This window comes from Equus caballus, chromosome 16 (genome assembly GCF_041296265.1).
Source record: "Equus caballus isolate H_3958 breed thoroughbred chromosome 16, TB-T2T, whole genome shotgun sequence".
Lineage (NCBI taxonomy): Eukaryota > Metazoa > Chordata > Mammalia > Perissodactyla > Equidae > Equus > Equus caballus.
Genome location: NC_091699.1, coordinates 54,799,206 through 54,817,879, shown reverse-complemented (window position 1 = coordinate 54,817,879; position 18,674 = coordinate 54,799,206). Strand labels below are relative to the sequence as shown.

Below are 18,674 nucleotides of genomic sequence, written 5' to 3'. Positions count from 1 at the left end.
ATGTGCGCACATGCCTGTGCGTGTGGAGTCTGCACTGTCTGTGGGTGCATGTGTGTATGTGTATGGTTGCATGCTCCTGAGTCGAGGTATTTGTGTGCAACTGCGTTTTTGTGTGGGACTGTGTATGCACAAGTGTGGGCAGGTGTTTGGGGTCGGGGTGTTTAGCTGAGTGACTCTCCTTGGAGCCACCCCTCCCCCGGGCAGAAGCTGCAATCAAGAGGGGTGACACTGCGACAGTCACAGACGCGCCTGGGGGCTCTCCAGCAGCCCTCTTCCCTCATCCCTGGGCTGCGGTGAGGGAAGTGCACTGTGCTTCGCCTGGACTCACGGCCTCGAAATCACGCTGCCCAAAGCTGCAGCCTACCCCCATCCCTGCCCTCCACCAGCAGCACTCACCAGCTGCCACCTTTTGGAAGCAAAAGGAGGTGCCTCTTGGAGCAGCTAGCTGGGGTCAGAGCTGCCCAGCCGTGAGGTGGGCATGCCGGCCCTGGGTAATCTGCTCAACTGGAGGACCCTGGCTTTTGGCGTCAGACAGGCTAGGGTTAAATATTAGCCCCGCATCTTTCTGGGAGCCTCAGTTTCTCCATCTGTAAGATAGGGTGACAATCCCCCGGCTTGCTAGAGGACTAGATGGGGTCAGCTTTCCACAGCAGATGCTCACTCACTGGGAGCTGTGGTGATTATGAAAATAATCATTATTATTACAAGTCTGAGGGTCTGTATGTAAGGAAGGGCCTAGAGGAGTGGGCCAACAAGGTGTCTGGGAATGAGGTGCCTCCAAGTCTGCGGAGGGTGGGGATGGCCACAGACGGAGCCAGGGAGTGGGGAGGGGATGTGGGGATGCTCTGCTGAGGTAGGTGGGGTGGGGTGGCCTGGGGCATGCTCCCAGCCTGGAACACGGAGGGCTCTCCTGTGCACGTGGAGCCATGTGGGCATGCAGCAGCCCCCAGCTAGTCCCCAGGACAAGGGTGATGAGCACCTGCTCAAGGGACTGCATCTGTCCGTTCACAGCTGGCTTTCTGTCCTAGAGCTCTCGCTGAAGCCGACTGGGCTGCTGGGCCCTCCCCTGCCATCGCCAGGCCTGCCCAGGCTCTCCTCTAGGGCTCCAGCAGGGCTTCTCCTTTGCCCTGCTGGCCTGAGATGCTGGCTTTGGTCACCTTTGGAGATCCTCTTCTGGGAGAAGGGGCTGAGCTGGTGGCTGGAGTCCTCAGACAGAGCCTCATCCTCTCAAGGCCTGAGGCGGTCCTGTCTGGTCTGGCCAGGCTGACACTGGGCCGCCATCCTAGCGCTTGTCTGCCTTCTGCTGCCGCAGGGCCTGCAGGAAGACCCCTTTCACCTGGCCCAGGGTCTCATGGTACATACGGAAGTCCTCCTCTTTTCCCCGCAGGGCACTGCCCAGGGCAGCCTTCAGCATTTCATTCTCCTCTACTTGGATGGCCAGCCTGGACCACAAGGAGAGAGGGTTCAGTGCAGCCCAAGCTGGCACGTGTGTGTGTGTGTGTGTGTGTGTGTGTGTGTGTGTGTGTATGCATGTGTGTACATGTGTACAAAGGGCCCTGGAAATGGGGCTGCCAGCATGGCTGCTCTTCAGGCTCAGGGTTCTGTCTGACCTGTCCCCTCCTCCCACAGATCCTTGGGGGAATACTGTGTGGTATTCCTCTCTGGGCCCACCCACACCCCTGGGTCTGGCACCCAGTAGCTCCCCCAAATGCTGGCTGCCCCAAGGATGAGTACTAATTTGTAGAAGTTCCCCTTCCATCCTTTCCCATCACCACATTTGACCTTGAAAGGCTTAACTGAGTGAGAAAAGTGGATTCAGCAACCCATGCTTAATAAAACTTCTCTGGGACTTTGGGGTCATCAGGGTCATCATGGCTGGGTCTCTCTGCCCTCTGATGGACAGTCCCTGAATTGCAGGCCTAGAACCCAGCACCCAGCAGGACCAGCCTTCTGGGCAAACAGAAGTCAAAAGGGGAGGGATATGATCCTTCTGCTCATCGAGGCAACTCCACCCAGACAAGGCCACCCTTTCAGGAAGATGGAGCAGGGGAGCACCTGGTGGTAAGCTCCTCCAGCTGGGACTCCATGGGCACACTGGAGAGCTGGGCGAAGGCTGGGTCCTTCCTCTCGCTCCTGTTCGGGTTGTGCCTGGTGTTAGAGGCAGGCAGACCTGTGGGGCAGTAGCAGCCGCTTTCTATGATGAGGCCACGGCCCTGTGTTACTCTCCTTCTCCTCCCCCGACTGCCCCCTTCCTGCTTTCCCACTTGTTGAAACATTATACCTTCTTCAAGGTGCAGGACAAGGGCTGGCGCCCTCCAGAAGCCCTCCCCAATTCCTGCTGTGCATCCCCCCAGACCCTGGCTTGGCCTCTGATACAGCCCTAACTGCTTGCTTTGTACCAAGGTGGTTCCTTTCATTACTGTCTCCATCTTTGCACTTTACAAGTTTCTGGAAGGCAGCTGGGCCTGAGGTCTAGCCTGCAAATTGAGCCCTGATTTAGGCTGTTGCTGCATCTGATGCCTTCACACCACTGGGTGCCCCCCTCCAGTCTCCATCCTGGCCAGCAGCTCCATACATACATACTGGGGATCCAGGGGGGCTAGGTCAGGGGTCACATAATGCTCAGAAAAATAAATCAAAGCCCAACTGGTAGGAGCCTTGGGCAGGATCACAGCATTAGAAAACCTCTGTGCTGACACCTCAGAGGAGGTGTAGGTCTCAGAGGTGCTGCGGCCCAGGGGAAAGCATCTGCCATCAACAGAGCTGGCTTTCACCCCCTGCTGTGTGGCCTCAGGCAAACCATCAACCTCTGTGAGCTGGTTTCCTCACCTGTAAAATGAGGATAATAGTTCTTGCCTCTAGAGCTCTCTGAAGCCTGAGTAAGTTCACATTGGGCCCTCAAGACCTTGTGTGATTGGATCACCTCCTCAGCACCCGGTGACTTCTCTGGCCTCATCTTGTATTCCCCCTGCTCACCATGCCCCAACCTCACTGCCTCCTTGCTGTTCCTCCAAGCCTTTAGCCAAGCTCCCACCGCGGTGCCTCTGCACTTGCTCTTCCCTCAGGTATCTGTGTGCCACATCCCCTCACCCTTCCACCATCTCTGCTCAGATGTCAACTGGTCAGTGAAGTCAACTCATCATTGAGGTCTTCACTGGCCGTCCTGGAGAAAACACCTGCTCTCTCACCTCCTGTCCATTTCCTCTGCTTCAAGCCACAGCACCTGCCTCCATCTAACCCAGCACGTCTTCTAAGGGTTTATTTGTTTATGGTCCATCTTCCCTACTGGAGTGGAACTGCCATAAAGGGCCAAATTCCAGAATCAGATCCCCTCATTTTGCAAATTGGGAGTTGTGGTATGCTCCCCAGAGGGGCAGGGCTCTGCCCATGTCACAGGCCAGCAGGTGGCAGAGGCCACATGGACACTTTCTCTCAGGCAGTTGCCTCTCACTGTCCAGGCAAAACCCAAGTGGATTTTCCTTAGCCCTCCCTGGTTGGGAGCCTGGCCACCTGCAGGAGGTGAGCCCAAGGCCTGGGGACACCACATTCCTAGGGGACCTACTCCTGAGGGCCCAGGAAGGTCAGCAGGGCTAAGCCCCAGGGTGCTTCCTCAGCCTCAACTCCCAGAAGCTCCTGGGCCTTGAATCTTGGGCCCTGCTGTTGGGAGAAGGGACAGGGGCACAACTCCCCCTTTGTACTCCATCTGGCATGTCCTTCTGAAATATCTGATCTCATCTGGGCCAGGAACAAAGGTCTGAGTGTCCTTGGCTGGGGGAGGGAGGGGGGGTACTGGGGTGTTGAGAGGCAGGACAGTGGGGGCAGCATCTCCACTCCAGAGCCTGGAGGGGGTTGGGATGGGGACATCAGAGGGAGGCAGGCCCTAGCCCCTTGACACTGAAGAGTCTTCCTCCCTGGGAGTCAGCTACCCCAAATATGGCTTCTGGCTCTGGATCCTGCACCCCTATTTGCCCAAGCCCCACAAGATGCTGATGCTGCTGGTCTGGAGACCACACCTTGAGAATCAGTTAGAGCAACAGATGTTTTAGTTTACGGCAACTAAACCTCCCTCTGCAGCTGGGTGTGGTCATGTGACTAGAACTGGCCAATGGGATGAAAGCAGAAAAGACAGAGCAACCTTAGGGTCATGCCCTAAAGGGCAAGGAGCAAGCTGTCTCCTTCCCTTCTCCCCTCCCTGCTGCTGGTGGGAAGCTGCGGCGGCCAACTTAGACCATGAGATGGAAGCTGTGTGTTAGGGACAATGGAACACAAGACAGGAGCCTGGGTCCCCACACCTGTGGAAAGGCCACCTCATCCCTGCTTATGCTTGACTGAAGAAGGAGGCAGAAAGCGATTCCTCTCCTGGCGAGCCACCACTGCTCTGGCCTCCCTAGCAGAGCAACATTTCCCCTTTGAACAAAGTCAGCTCAGGACAGAGGGTGGAGGGCTGGGGTGGGGCAGCAGTGGAGGTGGTGTCTGAGGGCATTGAGCACAGGCACTGCCACCTTACACTAAGGGCTTGCAGGTGGGCTGGGCCAGGGCCACATGGGCCAATAGTGCTGTGGGGCCCCTAGTTCCGATAGGAAGCCAGGGGGAGAGGACACGCAGCAGCAGGGGCAGGCAGAGCTCCGCCCTGATGGAGACCTCTGCTTGCCACATTCTCCTTGATAGGGCTGAACAGTGGGGCCAACTGGATCCTCCCTTAGCAGCAAGCCACCCCCCTGCCACTGGGACCCCTGGTCTAGCCCCTACCTGTTTTGCTCCTGGGGGCTGTTTTCTGAGAGGCTGACGTCCTCTCAGGCTCCAGGCGCATCTTCTCCAGATGCTGCTCCAGCACCACGGTGCGTTGCCGCTCCTCCTGCAGCTTCCTCTCTGACTCCAGGAGCTTGCTGTTGCTCTCCTCCACCCTGGTGATTAGAGAGGAGGGGTTGCCATACTCTCTGGCAGGCCAGGGCAGTCCCCGCCCCACCTGCTCAGGCTCTCAGAGAGGTGGCACATCTTACACTGGTGGTGGTGGGACTCGTTTATTTTTATTGCAGTAACATAGGAACATGCATTAAAGAGTCATATAGTTCTCTCCAAGGTTTAAAATGAAAAAATCAGCAGCCCCTCCTCATTCCCAATTCCTACTCTTGAAAAGCAACACTTATAACACTTTGAGCTGTTTCTTTGACTATTTATTTACTGCCATATTTCTACAAATGCTTATGCTGCTATTTTTTTAAGGTTTAAATATAATTTTGGACTTCATGTCATAAAATATGAGAATTTAGTTTTATTTTAGTATTCTCCCCTTACCAACAGAATCATCTCTCTACCTCCCAACATAGTTCTATTACCATTTTTTGGCTGGATTAATATTAGGTGGTATATTAGATTTCCACTGCTGCTGTAACAAATTACTACAAACTTAGCAGCTTAAAATAACACAAATTTATTATCTCACAGTTCTGTGAATTAGAAGTTCCACAGGCCCCGTTGGATTCTGTGCTCCAGGTTCCGCAAGTCATAATCAAGGCGATGGCTGACCTGGGCTCTTACCTGCAGGCTCTGGGGGAGACTCCGATTCCAGGCTCATTCAGGTTGTTGGGAGAATTCAATTTCAATTGAAGGACTGAGGTCCCTGTTTCTTGCTGGCTGTTGGCTGGGTAGTTTTTATCTTTTAGAGGCCACTTGGCCCCCTCCATCTTCAGTCAGCCAGAGACACTTATCATGCTTTGAATCTCTCAGCCTTCCTCTGCGGCCTCTCTCTGACTGACCCCAGCTGCTGAAATTTCTCTGCTTTTAAGGGCTCAAGTGATTAGACTGGCCCACCTGGTAATCCAGGATAATCTTCCTATTTTAGGGTCCATAACGATAATTACATCTACAAAGTCCCATTTGCCATATAACATAAAGTATTCGCAGGTACAATAGCAGTGAGCGAAGGGAATGGGGGACAATCCTGTCTACCACAGGGGGTTACATTAGAAATGCAATGATTACATTTTCATTCTTCATTGTTTGCTTTTCTTGGAGTTAGTGATTGCTTTCTGGTTATTATTATTTATTACTATTATTTTCTATATGCCTGTCATGAACTCATGGGCCTTGAAGATCTTGTGATTTGGTTCTTTCACTTGAAGGATGTGTTTAATCTCTCTGGAGCTGGGCTAAGGTCCTTCCTGTCGCTAGGTATGGCATTCCAGACCTTTGTGATACCAAGGGCTCAAGTAAAGGCCAGGACTCCCTGAGATGTAACCCAAGCAGAGGGTTATATACACACATGCAAATCAGAGTGGCAACCTGGAAATTTACAGTGTTGGAGGAAGTGGTCTCTCCACCTCGGGGAAGAGTCAAGAAGGAACAGAAGGGTGCCAATTTTGAACAGTACACAACTAACACAAAGCTGTATACAGCTACAATACAACTTGTTCAAGCATGTTCCTTGAAACTTTATTTGCAAAAGCAAAAAACTAAAACAATGTAAATTTCCATCAGCAAGGGAAAGACAAAATAAGTGGTAACATATTCATACCATGGAATATGACAGAATGTGATACAGTTGTGCTGTTCAACACAGTGGCCGCCAGCCTCATGTCCACACATAGCTATTTAAATTAAAATTAACAAAAATTAAATAAAATAAAAAATTCAGTTCCTCAGTCATACCAGCCACATTTCCAGTGCTTGAAAGCCACATGTGGCTAATGGCTGCTGCACTGGAAGTGCAGATACAGAACATCTCCATCATCACAGTTCTACTGGACAGCACTGCTCTACAGTGAAAAAGAACGAGGTAGAGCTACGTGTACAAATATGGATGGATCTCTAAGTCATGGGACTGGTGAAAAACAGCAAGTGCCACAAGAATACATAGAATACCATTTTTGTTAATAAATGGCAAATAAATCATAGTGGATTAACACAATAAAATACCAACCATAAAAAGAATATGTTTTGACCTGAAGAGAATGTCTGTGATATATTGGTAAGTGAAATAAGTAGCAGGAGATTATGCATAATATATGATCTAATTTAAAAATTTATAACAAATTAAAAATGTAAAAACAAATAAATACTAATGCTAATGTCATTCAGCCGATGAACTGAAAACAGAGGAATAGGCAGCAGTTATGGACTAGCTGTCTGTGGGGGAGGGGCTTTCATTTTCTGGTTACATATTTCAGCAACATTTGCATTCCATTTGTGATAGGCATATAATAAAAGAAACTAACATCATATAAAATGCTAAAGCACTTTATGAATTCCAACAAAATTTAGGAAGAAACAAACTTGATTTCTCTCCTTCTCCCCGAAAATGTGCCTTCCCCATCTTGATAAATGTTACCATCACTCATGCAGTTGCTTGGCCAAAAACCCTGAGAGCCACTCTTGCCTCCTCTTTCTTCCTTGCTGCTTTCAGCTTCCAATTCATCAGCAGGCCCTACAGCTTTCCCTCTAAACACACACCAAACCAGCTCCCTCTCACCCCTTCACCTCCGGCCTGGTCTGGTGCTGTTCCTCCCCCTGCCTCCATGGATTTCAGTTTCTCTTCAAGACCAACAGATCCACTGGGATTCCAATTATGCTCTTTGACCAGTCTTTATTCTCACTGATTTTTTTCTTCTTCCATCATTAACTGGGCTAATTCAGCTAGATCCTTGTGTGTCAACGGCTATGAGTGTGAGTCTAACAGCTCTCCAACACCATGTGCATCAACCTCATGAAATTCCAAATATTTTGATAGATTTGCCTTTTTACTTTGCAATTGATTTTCACTTTATTTCAAGAGTTTGACCAAATTGGCCCAATGGCAACGTGAAGTGAAGAATATTAAGCAGTCAAGTCATTAGTGAATGTTCTAATGTTAAAAACTTTGCTTTCATGGGGACTGTAACTGTTGGGATGCTGATAAAGAATACTCGGATAAGGAGGTCCCCTTGCCCAGGAATTAATTTAATGCAAATGATACAAGATATTTATGAAGACAAACACACATATTATACATTACATACATAATACTATGTACATAATTTGTAAAGAGCTCTTTACAGACGTAAAGAAAAAATACAAACAGCTCTCTAAAAAATGTGCAATAGTATGAATAGGTAGTTAGAAAAGAACATGTAAAAGGCTATAAACATGTGAAAAATATGCTTATCCCCACTTTTGGTTATAGCAAAGCAGACCAAAAATAGCAACGAATATTAGTGTTCCTTTATTAGTTTTGCAAAAATGTTAAAGATTGATAAAACTTAGTATAGGTGAGGGTATGGGGAAATGGTTGATAGTTCACATTATTGGTGGGAATGTAAATTGAGTCTTTTTAAAGCGGCAATTTGCCATTAGTTGTGGACATTTTAAATGTGCATATTCTTTGATTCAGTAATTTTACTTTTAGAAATTTATGATACCGATATACTCCCACAAAAATGTCAAGATGTTTAGTGTGAGTCTATCTTTTAATAATACATGTGTGCATATATGTGTATATACATATATACAAAAATATATATGTGTATGTATTTTTGGATGTGCAAAAAAAACGTTTTTGGAAGTTCTAACAGTTCTTTTCTATGAGGAATGGGGAATTGGGGGTTGGAATAAGAGGGTTTTTACAATAAGTAAGTATACATTTGTAATAGAAAAACTAATTAAACTTCTGATAGCATAAGGCAGGGCTTTAATGTCAATGTGAGGGCAGAAGACATAAACCTGGGCTCCTACAGAGTGCCTGTTTGTACTAAGAGGACTGAGACAATATCCATCCATAAGCCAGGGAAGTGGTGAGGAAGTCTGTAGTCTATCCAGGCCTTAAGTAGGGGGAAAAAGCACCAACTATGAGAAAGTTGAAACACAAGGTCAGCACTCATGTGTTCAGGAAATCCGAAACCAATAAATTAGCATAAAGTGCTGATCAGAAACCAGCGAAACCCCAAAGCCCCACAGAAACAAAAGCAGAACCATTCTGTTGGAGCACTTTCATAACCTAAGAACTCCCACAAGGAAAAAACACTGAAGCTCACAAACAACACAAAAATACAAACCACACAGGGAAATAATTCATCATGAGAAGGAGTTAACAGTCATTACTTTGAATCCTAAGTAATGAAGATGATAGGGCAACTTTAAAGGGACTAAGTACGCTTAAAATTATTAAAAAGTGAAAGGCAAGAAATCTCAATGAAAGAACAAATGCTATAAGAAAGAGAACAGGAGGTTTTACACAAAAAAGAATGGCTAGAAATAAAAAAAAAACAGTTATTAAAATAGATTTCATGGAAAATGAAGTGCAACTAAAGAGATTTAGTGAGCCAGAAGACAGATTTGAAGAAACCACCCAGTAATCAGCTCAAAATATTAAGAAGTTTTAAGAGTTGTGGAGGAAAGAATAAGAAGGTCTCATATATGTTGACTAGGAGTTTTAGATGAAAAGAATAGAGACAATGGGGGAGAGGCAACATATGGAGAGAAGTCCTTGGCAATATGTAAATTGAAGTCCTTGGATTAAAAAAGCAAGTAATTCCTAAATAGGAGAAATAAAATAAAATAAAATACCTAGACATATCCCAGTGAAACTTCAAGATATCAAAGACAGAGAATATCTGAAAAAGCATCCAGAGAGAAAGGACATATCTACAAAGGAACGACAATCAAACTGACAGCAGATTTCTTTTTAGCAACCATGGATGATCAAAGACAATGGACCATCACAGCCTCCAAATCAGAGAAGTCCCATCTATCTAGAACTCTATGCCCAATTAAATTCTCATTCAAGAGAAAAGCATCATGGAGACATTTAAAAATAGACCCAGAGGGTTTACCATTCACTTGGCCTCACTGAACTAAAGGATGCACTTCAGTAAGACGGAAACTGAACCCAGAAGGAAGATTGAGAAGCAAGAAACAACAGTGAGGGAAGATATTTTTTAAACATGCAGGCAAAAGTAAGTGAATATTGACTATATTTTAAAAAGATGATCTTGGAGGGTTAATTTTAGAGGGTTTAAAAAAAGAACGTGGAAGAGAAATATTAGAAAACAGTAACATGAAAGACACAAATAAGAAAATCAGAGTCCAAACATTCTAAACTTATTCTATTGCTCAAAGTGATAATTAAGAAACCCACTGACTTTAGACTTGCTGAGTCTTACATTAAAAGATAAGGGTAACCACTAAAAGAATAGATAGAGATAGAATGTATCACTTCCAAACTTGTACGGAAGAGAGGGAAACAAAATTTGATCAATCCAATATAAGGGAGAACAATGGAGAGAAAAAGAGCAAAGAAAAATCATAGCAAACAGAAAATAAGAATTGAGACGATCAAACTACCTCTAAATATTACAAAAATGAAAATGGATAAAACTTTACTGTTCAAATACAAATTCTCAGATTGAATTTAAAAACAAAGCTAGCTATAGGCTTTTTAAAAAGAGACATATTTAGTGACTTCTGTCATGGAAGACTAACCAGACTAGTCCCTCCTATTGTAAACAATTAGAAAATGGATAAAATATAAGAAATATGTTGTTCTCAGATACTGAACAACAGGACACTGACATTGGACAATGGACACAGGACTTGAGAGAAGGGAAACAAATGCCATGAGCTCTACCATCACCTTCAGCCCGGGGACCCTGACTGCACTGTGAGGGGCGAGGGGGATCCTAAGCGGAGTGCAGGAGTCCCACCAGGATAAGGATGGAGATTGGGGAGTTGGGGGTGGAGGTGAGGTAGCTGGAATTGGTAGGGCAGGGTATGAGATAAGGGGAATCTACACCTAGAAAGACCTCCCCCTGTGCAAGACTGGGACAGACTCTTCGGAGAAAGAAAGGAGTAGATATTGAGGATCTCTGAGAAAGGGAGGGCGTGTACTTAGGGGTGAGAAATCCAAATAGGTTTGGGGGGATCTGAGTGCAGAGCCCAGGCAGCCAGCAATGTCCCAGAGTAGACTTGGCTAACGGGCCTCACAAGCTCCCAGACACCTCAAAATGACACAGAGCAGCAGAATGAACCCAAAAAGGTCAAGGGTACCAGCTGAGGGAGAATCTCACGCGTGTGACTCTGAGAGGGAGTGCCTCCTTAAAGCCTGTGCCCCAGGTGCCTTGCTTGCCTCACCCACATCCCAGCTCTGAGTGGAGAGGCCCTGGAAGATGCGGTTCCACAGGGAGAGAGAGGCCCCGTAAGCAGAACTGAGGCATCCCTGTTGAGCTTCCAGCTGAACAGGGCCATGGGAGGGATCCTAGCTGGCATTATGTGAAAAAGAATGACCTAGGCCACTTACAGAATCATGGGAAAGAATAAACCACTGTGTTTGAAGCCACTACATTTGGGGTGGTTTGTTATGCGGCAATAGATAACTGAGTTACTTGGTTCACAAAACGCTCCAAACTCAGGTGTAACTCAAGGGAAATGGGAGAAAAAGCCTGAATTGAGTATGTTTCTTCGATTTAACAGACTAGAGGCTTGTACTATCCATCACATTTCAATTATAGAAAAAGAATTAATGTCACTTTTCTCACATACCTGGGGACATCTGAAATGCAGATCCATCCTCTCTATGTACTACGTGAAAGGACAACAATTAGAGCTGATCACTTCTCACTGCTTAGGTGGCTGCCACCCAGTGACCACTTCCCAGCACCCCTAACTCCTTCTCTGGTAACTATACTCCATTTTTCCATTTTGCAAACTGCCTTCCTCCACTCTGTGAGCACTGGAGGTACTTGCAGTCAGGGTGTCTGGCCTGTGTCTGGGGATGGACATGTGAGCAACCCAGGCCAGCTACACCTTCTCTCCCAGACCTGCTAGCACAAGAACTGAAAGCCATTGGGCCTGTGTCATTCCAGTGGCCCAGGAGAGACCATCCGAGGGTTCCTGCTACCAAGATTCCTGGATTCCCTTGGGTTTCTCTCCTGCCCTGCACCTTGGAGTCTTCCAGCACCTTCCAAAAATCTGCCTTTCTCTTAACTCAGCCAGAACTGGTTTCTGTCGTCTGTCATCAAATAGCCTTGACTGACATGTGATATGGCCTGTTAGGGCAGAAACTCCATGGTGTCCTTTATATTTTTCAGTGTGGAGGTCACATGGTTGGGCCCAGGCACCTGCAATTCTTGCCAAGAGGATCACTTGAATGAGGAGCACTGATTTATCTGAATGGAAATCTGTCAGCAACTCCTTGGAGAAAACCATACCTCCTGGTCCACTGCCTGGGGACACACATTTCCCTCTCTCTCCCCAGAGAAGTCTCAGCTCCCCATCTATCAGTGGCTCTCATCCTCTTTCTATTTCCAGATGTCAGTCTAGCCTGTGTCTTCTTCCCACCAAACCCTCCAACGGCGCCAAGTATGGTACCACGCTTGTCATAGGTTCTAATTATTGGTGGGTTGATGTGACTGATGTAACTATGCCAGAGTCTCTCCTCTGAGACTCCTACTTCATGGCCACAGGCATGCAACAGTCTGGGTGTATGTAGGACAGGGCAAACCACAAGTGTGATGACAGGTCCCCAAGGTTGTTGGGCACTTGGGTGAGCATATGAGTTGTGGTTGGGAATGCTATGGACCAACACTGTGAGAGCCAAACTCTCTAATAAGGTGGATCCACACATGGATGAGGCCTGGCCCCTGTCCAGGAGGGATGCCCTTGTGCCAGGCTGTCCACCACCCAGCCCATGTAGGCCCAGGAGAGTGAGTCCCTGGGTGACATGTGTTACCGTTTCTGCAGGACAGTGACAAACTCGGTGAGCCGGTCGCGCTCCACCTCAGCAGCCTGCCAGAGGGCCTTGAACTCTGTCACCTGTGCCTGCCAGCCTTTTTGTTCTGGGGAGTCCGAGAACCTGGGGACCAGGATGGGGGATAGAGGTCATTTAAGGTGTTACCTGAAGACATACATACTCCTGTGATGGTGGGAGGGACTGGAAGGCATTCAGGGGTCCTCAGAGATAGCCAGAGAGATGGAAGTCAACCTAGTCCCTCCTGGTCTTCCTCCTCTGGCTTCTTCTCAGCCCACCATTCCTGGCCCTGCTGAAGGCTAGATCTCATGCAGCTGGCTCCAAAGCCAGACCCCACCGGGGCTGGAGTTGCATCAGCACCTCTGGCCCTCCAATCCCTGTAGGGGCCTGGAATTATCTAGCTGCTATGGAAGTTGGCTCTTGTGGACCTGGGGTGCCCTGGGTACCTGTGTGACCTGGGGCATGGCCACCCTGCCCAATGCCAGGTGGGCCCAGCCTCTGTCTCCCTGCCAGCCTGCACTAGCCCTCTTGCATCTTCTGACTTGGCCCCAAGCCCAGCCCACTTTCCTGGAGCCTGGACACTTGGCTTTGTGACTTGGTCAGTTTTCTCCAGCCCTGATCCCACCAATCACTGCCTCCCTCCTCACCACTGGGCCTGCCTACCAGCCCCTTACCTGCTGGCTGGGGTCAGGACAAAGGTGAGCTCTTCTCCCTACCCCAACACCCCAGAGCCCACATGTGAGTCCTAAGCTGCTCTCTGCTTGCCCTCACCTTTCCCAGTGAGACCCTGGTGACCCCGGGCTTGCTCTTCCAGTATCACAGGACATAGGGAGTGCTGGGCTGGGGCAGGCGCTCCCAGAGGCTGACTTGTTCTGTGGTCTTGGGCAGGTCTCTTCCCCTCTCTGGGCCCCAGTCCTCCCTCTAAACAGTGAGGGAGTTGGCTGAGATGGGCTCTGAGGACTGCAGACTCCTCCATGTTCTGACTCCTAAATATAATCTAAGGCTTTGCTACTCAAAGTGTGGTCTCTGAGTCAGTGGCTGTGGCATTACCTGGGAGCTTGTTAGAAATGCAGGATCCCAGTCTCCAGCCCAGGCCTGCTGAATCAGAACCTGCATCTAACCTGGCAGCTCTCCAGCTGTGTTTGTGTGCAGTTTGGAAAACCCTACTCTCGTCACCTCTATGATCTCACACAGTAGGGAGGAGCAGCAGGAGAAAGGAGCTGATCCCCTTGCCCTGCCCTACTCCCAGGTACCCTATCTGAGTCACCACACTGGCCCTGAAAGACACACTCTCTGGGGTCACTCCTGCCCCATGAACTCCTGTCCCGTCGCTGAGGGAGGGGACTGTAAGCTCCATAAGGGCAGGGCGCACACATGGTTGGGTCCAGTAAATTTCTGTGTGTTGTGGAAGAAACAAGCTTGGGAACCAGCAGTGTGGGCAGCCCAGGAGCCCACTGGCTCCTGCATCCCTGTGAGTACAAAGGCCACAGCACACAGGCCTGGAAGGGACCTTGAGGGGTCATCTTGTTCATCCTCCTGCTCCTACTACTGTGACTAAAACCTCAGAGAGACAGAGCCTGCCCATTCTCCCCGTGGTGTGAGAAGTGTGGCACATGCCCCTGAGGCTCAGAGTTGGCCCACTCTCCCCCAAGTGACCTTGTGACCCCAGGCTGATGAGTGGGAAGATGCAGGGTTGGCATTGGCCCATGGTCCCTGTGCTGCCAAATGTCAGGCCAGAAGCGTCTCAGGCACTTCTTGGGAAATAGCAACCAAGAGAGGATCAATTTGCCCGAGTCCCACAGCAAGTCAAACGTGGGACAAGGGCCACTCAGAGGCCTTGACCAGAACCTGAGCTGACCTGCCTGAGGGGTGGAGGTGGGGCTGACAGCAGGAGCATGGCTCCAGGGGACAGTGGGCAGGGCTCAGGACAGAACTCAGAGGCAGGACAAAGCCACCCTTTGTCTGTGAGCTGGCAGCAAGAACAAAGGGCCCATTTAAGCCCTAAGGCTTGATTCTATCAACAAAGAGGGGGCTAGAGAGTGGAGTGGATATCAGTGGCTTAAAGTGGGAACCCATATGACATGAAATTCTCCCCCTAGAGACTAATTCTCATGGGCAAGAGAAAGCAAGGGAAGGTGCTGGGCTCAAGGCCCTGGAAGGTTCATGTTAACTCTGTGGTAGAAGGAAGAATATTAGACTGCCAATTAGAGGCCAAGACTCTAGTTCTGAAGCCACTTACTCTATCATCTTGGACAAGGCACCAAACCCTCTATGTCCTTATGTAACTTTGGAAGAGTTCCTGGACTTGGCCTGGCCTTGGTTTCCCTTCCTTTCAATGGGATGGCAATGGTGGCTGAGCCATTAAGGATGAGAAGGGCTGTGAGGGCCCAGGGGTCCTGGGTTCGTACCTGGGTGAGGCCCCATGAGGACTGGGCAGGGAAGGCCACGTGAGAGCAGATTCCACCAGTGTGTGGCCCAGGCTGGTCACGGAGCTGTGCCAAGGCAGAAGGGGCTCATCACCACGGGAAGGCAGGCTGGGCCTCACCTCTGCAAGCGCCCAGCTGGGAGGAGAGCAGGGGCCAGCAGGGGTCTGAGGAACCCGAAGAGGTGGCCACTGCTGGCCCTGGTAGCAGCCCTGTGGATTTGCTGCCCTTCTTTCCAGAACTCTCGCTTGCTCAAAACAAGACAGAACCAAGAGACATCAAAGCCTTGCACAATCCAACAGAGGTCTGACAATCCCAGAAGCAGGTATTTTGAGGCGAGCTCGGAGAGGATTTTACAGGGAGCTGCAACCAGCTGCACTTGAAGAAATAATATCTGGGCCTAACTGGCTCCTTCACGCAGATGCAGGGCTAACGGAACAGGAGAGACCCATGTATTGGATGGAAAACACCACAGTCATCTTAAAACTGCACCCGTGGCTTCCCCACAGAGGCAGCAGGAAGCAGCCTTCCTTCTGAGTAGCTAATATTCACTTTCCAACCCCTCCATCCCATCGTTTTCTTACCGAGAAGATCCAAGCCTGCCAACGTGATCGCCTGCTGATGCCGGGGACTTGGTCAGGCCCGGGTCCTCCGGGAATTTGGTGGAGGCGGGGCTGACCTCGGGCCCCCTGGACCCCTCGCCTACTTCTCTATTCCGAAGATACTGCAGGGAAGAGACCTGGGGTCGATTCTCAGGGCTTTGGCTCCGATGCCTGGAGAGGCAGGAGGGCACCTTGGCTCAATTCAGAGCTTTTAGGGGATATGAAAGAGGCTTCTTTTCAGGAGTGAAAAGCGAGGCCTGTTTGGTGAAGGCACTCTTTGCATGATAATGACATCTAATAATGCCTCTCTTCAGAAAGGGAGCTCCAAGGCGTGAGGTGGTGACTGGGCCGGAAGCTGGTCTACATTCGGTAGGAAGAGAAGTGTGTGGCCTATGATTTGGGGCAGATCAGAGACTGATGTCTTCAAGTGGGCCCACCTCTCCGGGCAGCTCCACCCACATGTGGATGAATGCCAGGTGTGACTGGAGGCCACCTGCCTTTGACAGCTGGAGATACCTGGACCTTCCAGACACCCAGAGCCAGAGAGGCTAGCAGGGCCTCAGCAAGGGCCGGCAGCCTTGCGGGGAGCCTGGGTTGCTCAGGCTCCCTTCCCTCCCCACACCCCACCTCTTCTGGATAGCTGGTGAGGCTGGGCTGAAGAAGGAACATTGGAGAACCCCCAGCAGGAGGCCAGGCTACCATCAAGGGGTAGACAGCCCCAGTCTGGCATGTCCCCCAGCCCCACCCATTCTGAGAAGACTCGCAGTGTGTGCCAACTTGTCTGGTGGGTAGTGCTTGGCCCCCAACTGGGTGGTGACCTCTCAGGTAAGGATCAGTCAGTCCTCTTTTGTGTGCCTGGAGCCAGGACAGTGGTGAGGTGAAGACGCTGGAATGTTCCTGTGTGTCCCTTCAGACTTCACTCCCCAGAGAGCCTGGGATGACAAGCAGGGTGAGGACTGCAAGGTGATGCCCCCACTCATTACCCCACATACTCTGTCCCCGGTCTTCCTCAGCCTCAGGGCTTCAGCATTCTCTACCACAGTCAATCCTGTGGCCGCAGGCTGCCCTGGCCCCTGGAGACAGACGGCTACAGGACAAACTGCCAAGACTAGCCAACACCAGCCTGGGGCTGGGGCAGAGGGGCTCCTGGGTGCCCATGCCTCTGACTGGACCATGGAGCCCTGGGAATAAAGGACAGGGCTGCTGAGTGACACAACTTTGGCTATACCAGTCAGCCTGGCTGTGAGGCTCCTCTGTCACTGGGAAACCTGTGCGAATGTCAAGGAATCCTTCTCCAGATGCCAGCAACTCCCCTCACCCTCAGCACCACCACCACCACAGGAAGGAGCCACACGGGGCCCATGGTGCCTGACTTCTAGCAGACCAGGCTGTGCCCTCAAGGCACTGCCAAGGCAAAATATCTTCAGGTGCTCACTCATTAGACAAGCATTTATTGACCATCTACTGTGTGCTTGGTCCTGTGCCAGGCACTGAGGTACCACGTCTGTGCCCCCTCACGGGGAGTGTGGGAGAGAAAACAGGAAAATGATCACATAATGTGACAACAGTTTGGCTTGGGATGCACAGGGAGTTAGGAGAGTACTCAGGAGGGGCAGGTAACACAAAATGGGGAGGCCCTACAGCTTCCTGGAGGAGCTTATCACTAGGTAAGACCTAGAGGCTGAGGGGCAGCCGGCCAGGCAGAGGCAGTGGGGAGGAAAGGGAAGGCATGTGCTTCAGGCACACGCACAGGCCTGGAGTGTGGAAAAGGCAGGGTCATGGGATGAACGAAATGGCATCCATGTGGCCAGAGTGTGGGGGAAAGGAAGAGGTGGAGAGAAGGTGCAGGAAGCACGGCTGCAAGAGATAGTCACACGGTGCCCTGTGAGCTGGATAAAGTGTGGCTTCTCTTCCGCCATTCTGTTGCCTGGAATGTGAGTGTAAAGGCTGGCACTGTAGCCACCATCTTAGATCATGAGGATGAGGGCCACAGCTGGGGAGGGAGAGGATGAGCTGGAAGGATCCTGGACCCTTGAGGACTGGGCGAGGCCGAGGGTGACGGGGAGCCACAGATAGGTTTTCTGCAGAGCAGAGAGAAAATCAGGCTAGTACCTTAGAGAGGAATGGTATGCACAGAATAGGGAGTCAGACGGAAGCAGGGAGCCAAAGTCGACCAAGTAGGACGTAGTATAGTCTGAGTGAAGGCAGGTAGAGAGAAGTGGAAGTGGCTAAGATTTCTCTGGGTGGTGTATGGACTTGTCTGGACCTGGAAATGGATGCTGGGCTGAGACGGTGGTCTACTCACCCGCACGCTGAGTTGCCTGATCTCCAGCTCCAGCTGCTGCACCTTGGCCTCCCGCTCAGCCACCATGGCCTGCAGCTGGGCGACGAGGCTACTGCTCTGCTGTGCCTCGTTGTTGAGCTGCTGGTCTAGGTGGTGCTGGGATGCTCGTGTCTTTTCCTCCTGCAGACTCAGGCTGCCCAGAATCTCCTGTAGCTGCTTCAGCTGGTCCTGGGGGGCCAAGCAGGAGCGCAGGTGAGGGTCAGCCATGGCCCCCGGGTAAGGAAGGACAAGGGAAGACCGCATCCCCCCACCCCCAGCAACCCACCCCTTCCCTGCTCCTGCAGGAACCTAACAGTGGGAAAATAGTGTTCCCTTGAGAGGCAGGAGGACCGCCTTCTTGCCTGCCCACAGTGGAGTTCAACCAGGCAGGTGGGGACCATGCCCTTTTCCTATCCTCAACTTCCTTCCCCCTGATATCACGGCCAAGAAGGATATCCAAGGGGCTTTCAGGACAACAGAAAGCAGCTCAGATGGTGCCCCTCAGCCAGTGGGACAGATATGTGGGTAAAGAAACCCCATCCCACTCTGCTGGGAGACAGCCCTGAAGGCAGTACCTGGACCCCTGGCTAGGGATGGTTCAGCACCTGACT

The 18,674-nt window shown here is 50.3% G+C and overlaps 1 protein-coding gene across 15 annotated transcripts in view; it reads right to left on the bottom strand.

Moving 5' to 3' along the window:
• CCDC13 (coiled-coil domain containing 13) overlaps nucleotides 1-18,674 on the bottom strand; it is a 63,872-nt gene that overhangs the window by 14,245 nt on the left and 30,953 nt on the right. For 6 of the 15 annotated variants that reach the window (XR_002800672.2, XM_023620650.2, XM_023620649.2 and 3 more), the window contains exons 10-15: nucleotides 18,046-18,252; nucleotides 15,723-15,862; nucleotides 15,124-15,276; nucleotides 12,698-12,820; nucleotides 4,750-4,904; nucleotides 2,056-2,170 (exon numbers count right to left, since the gene is read on the bottom strand). Coding sequence is in view for 13 of the 15 variants with exons in the window: in XM_023620650.2 (XP_023476418.2) it covers nucleotides 2,056-2,170; nucleotides 4,750-4,904; nucleotides 12,698-12,820; nucleotides 15,124-15,276; nucleotides 15,723-15,862; nucleotides 18,046-18,252 (893 nt within the window). In the remaining 2 variants the exon portion in view is untranslated. Of the gene's footprint in view, nucleotides 1-677; nucleotides 1,443-2,055; nucleotides 2,171-4,749; nucleotides 4,905-12,697; nucleotides 12,821-15,123; nucleotides 15,277-15,722; nucleotides 15,863-18,045; nucleotides 18,253-18,674 lie in introns of those variants that run through there. The other 9 variants (XM_070237913.1, XM_023620656.2, XM_070237914.1 and 6 more) reach the window with 5 other exon arrangements.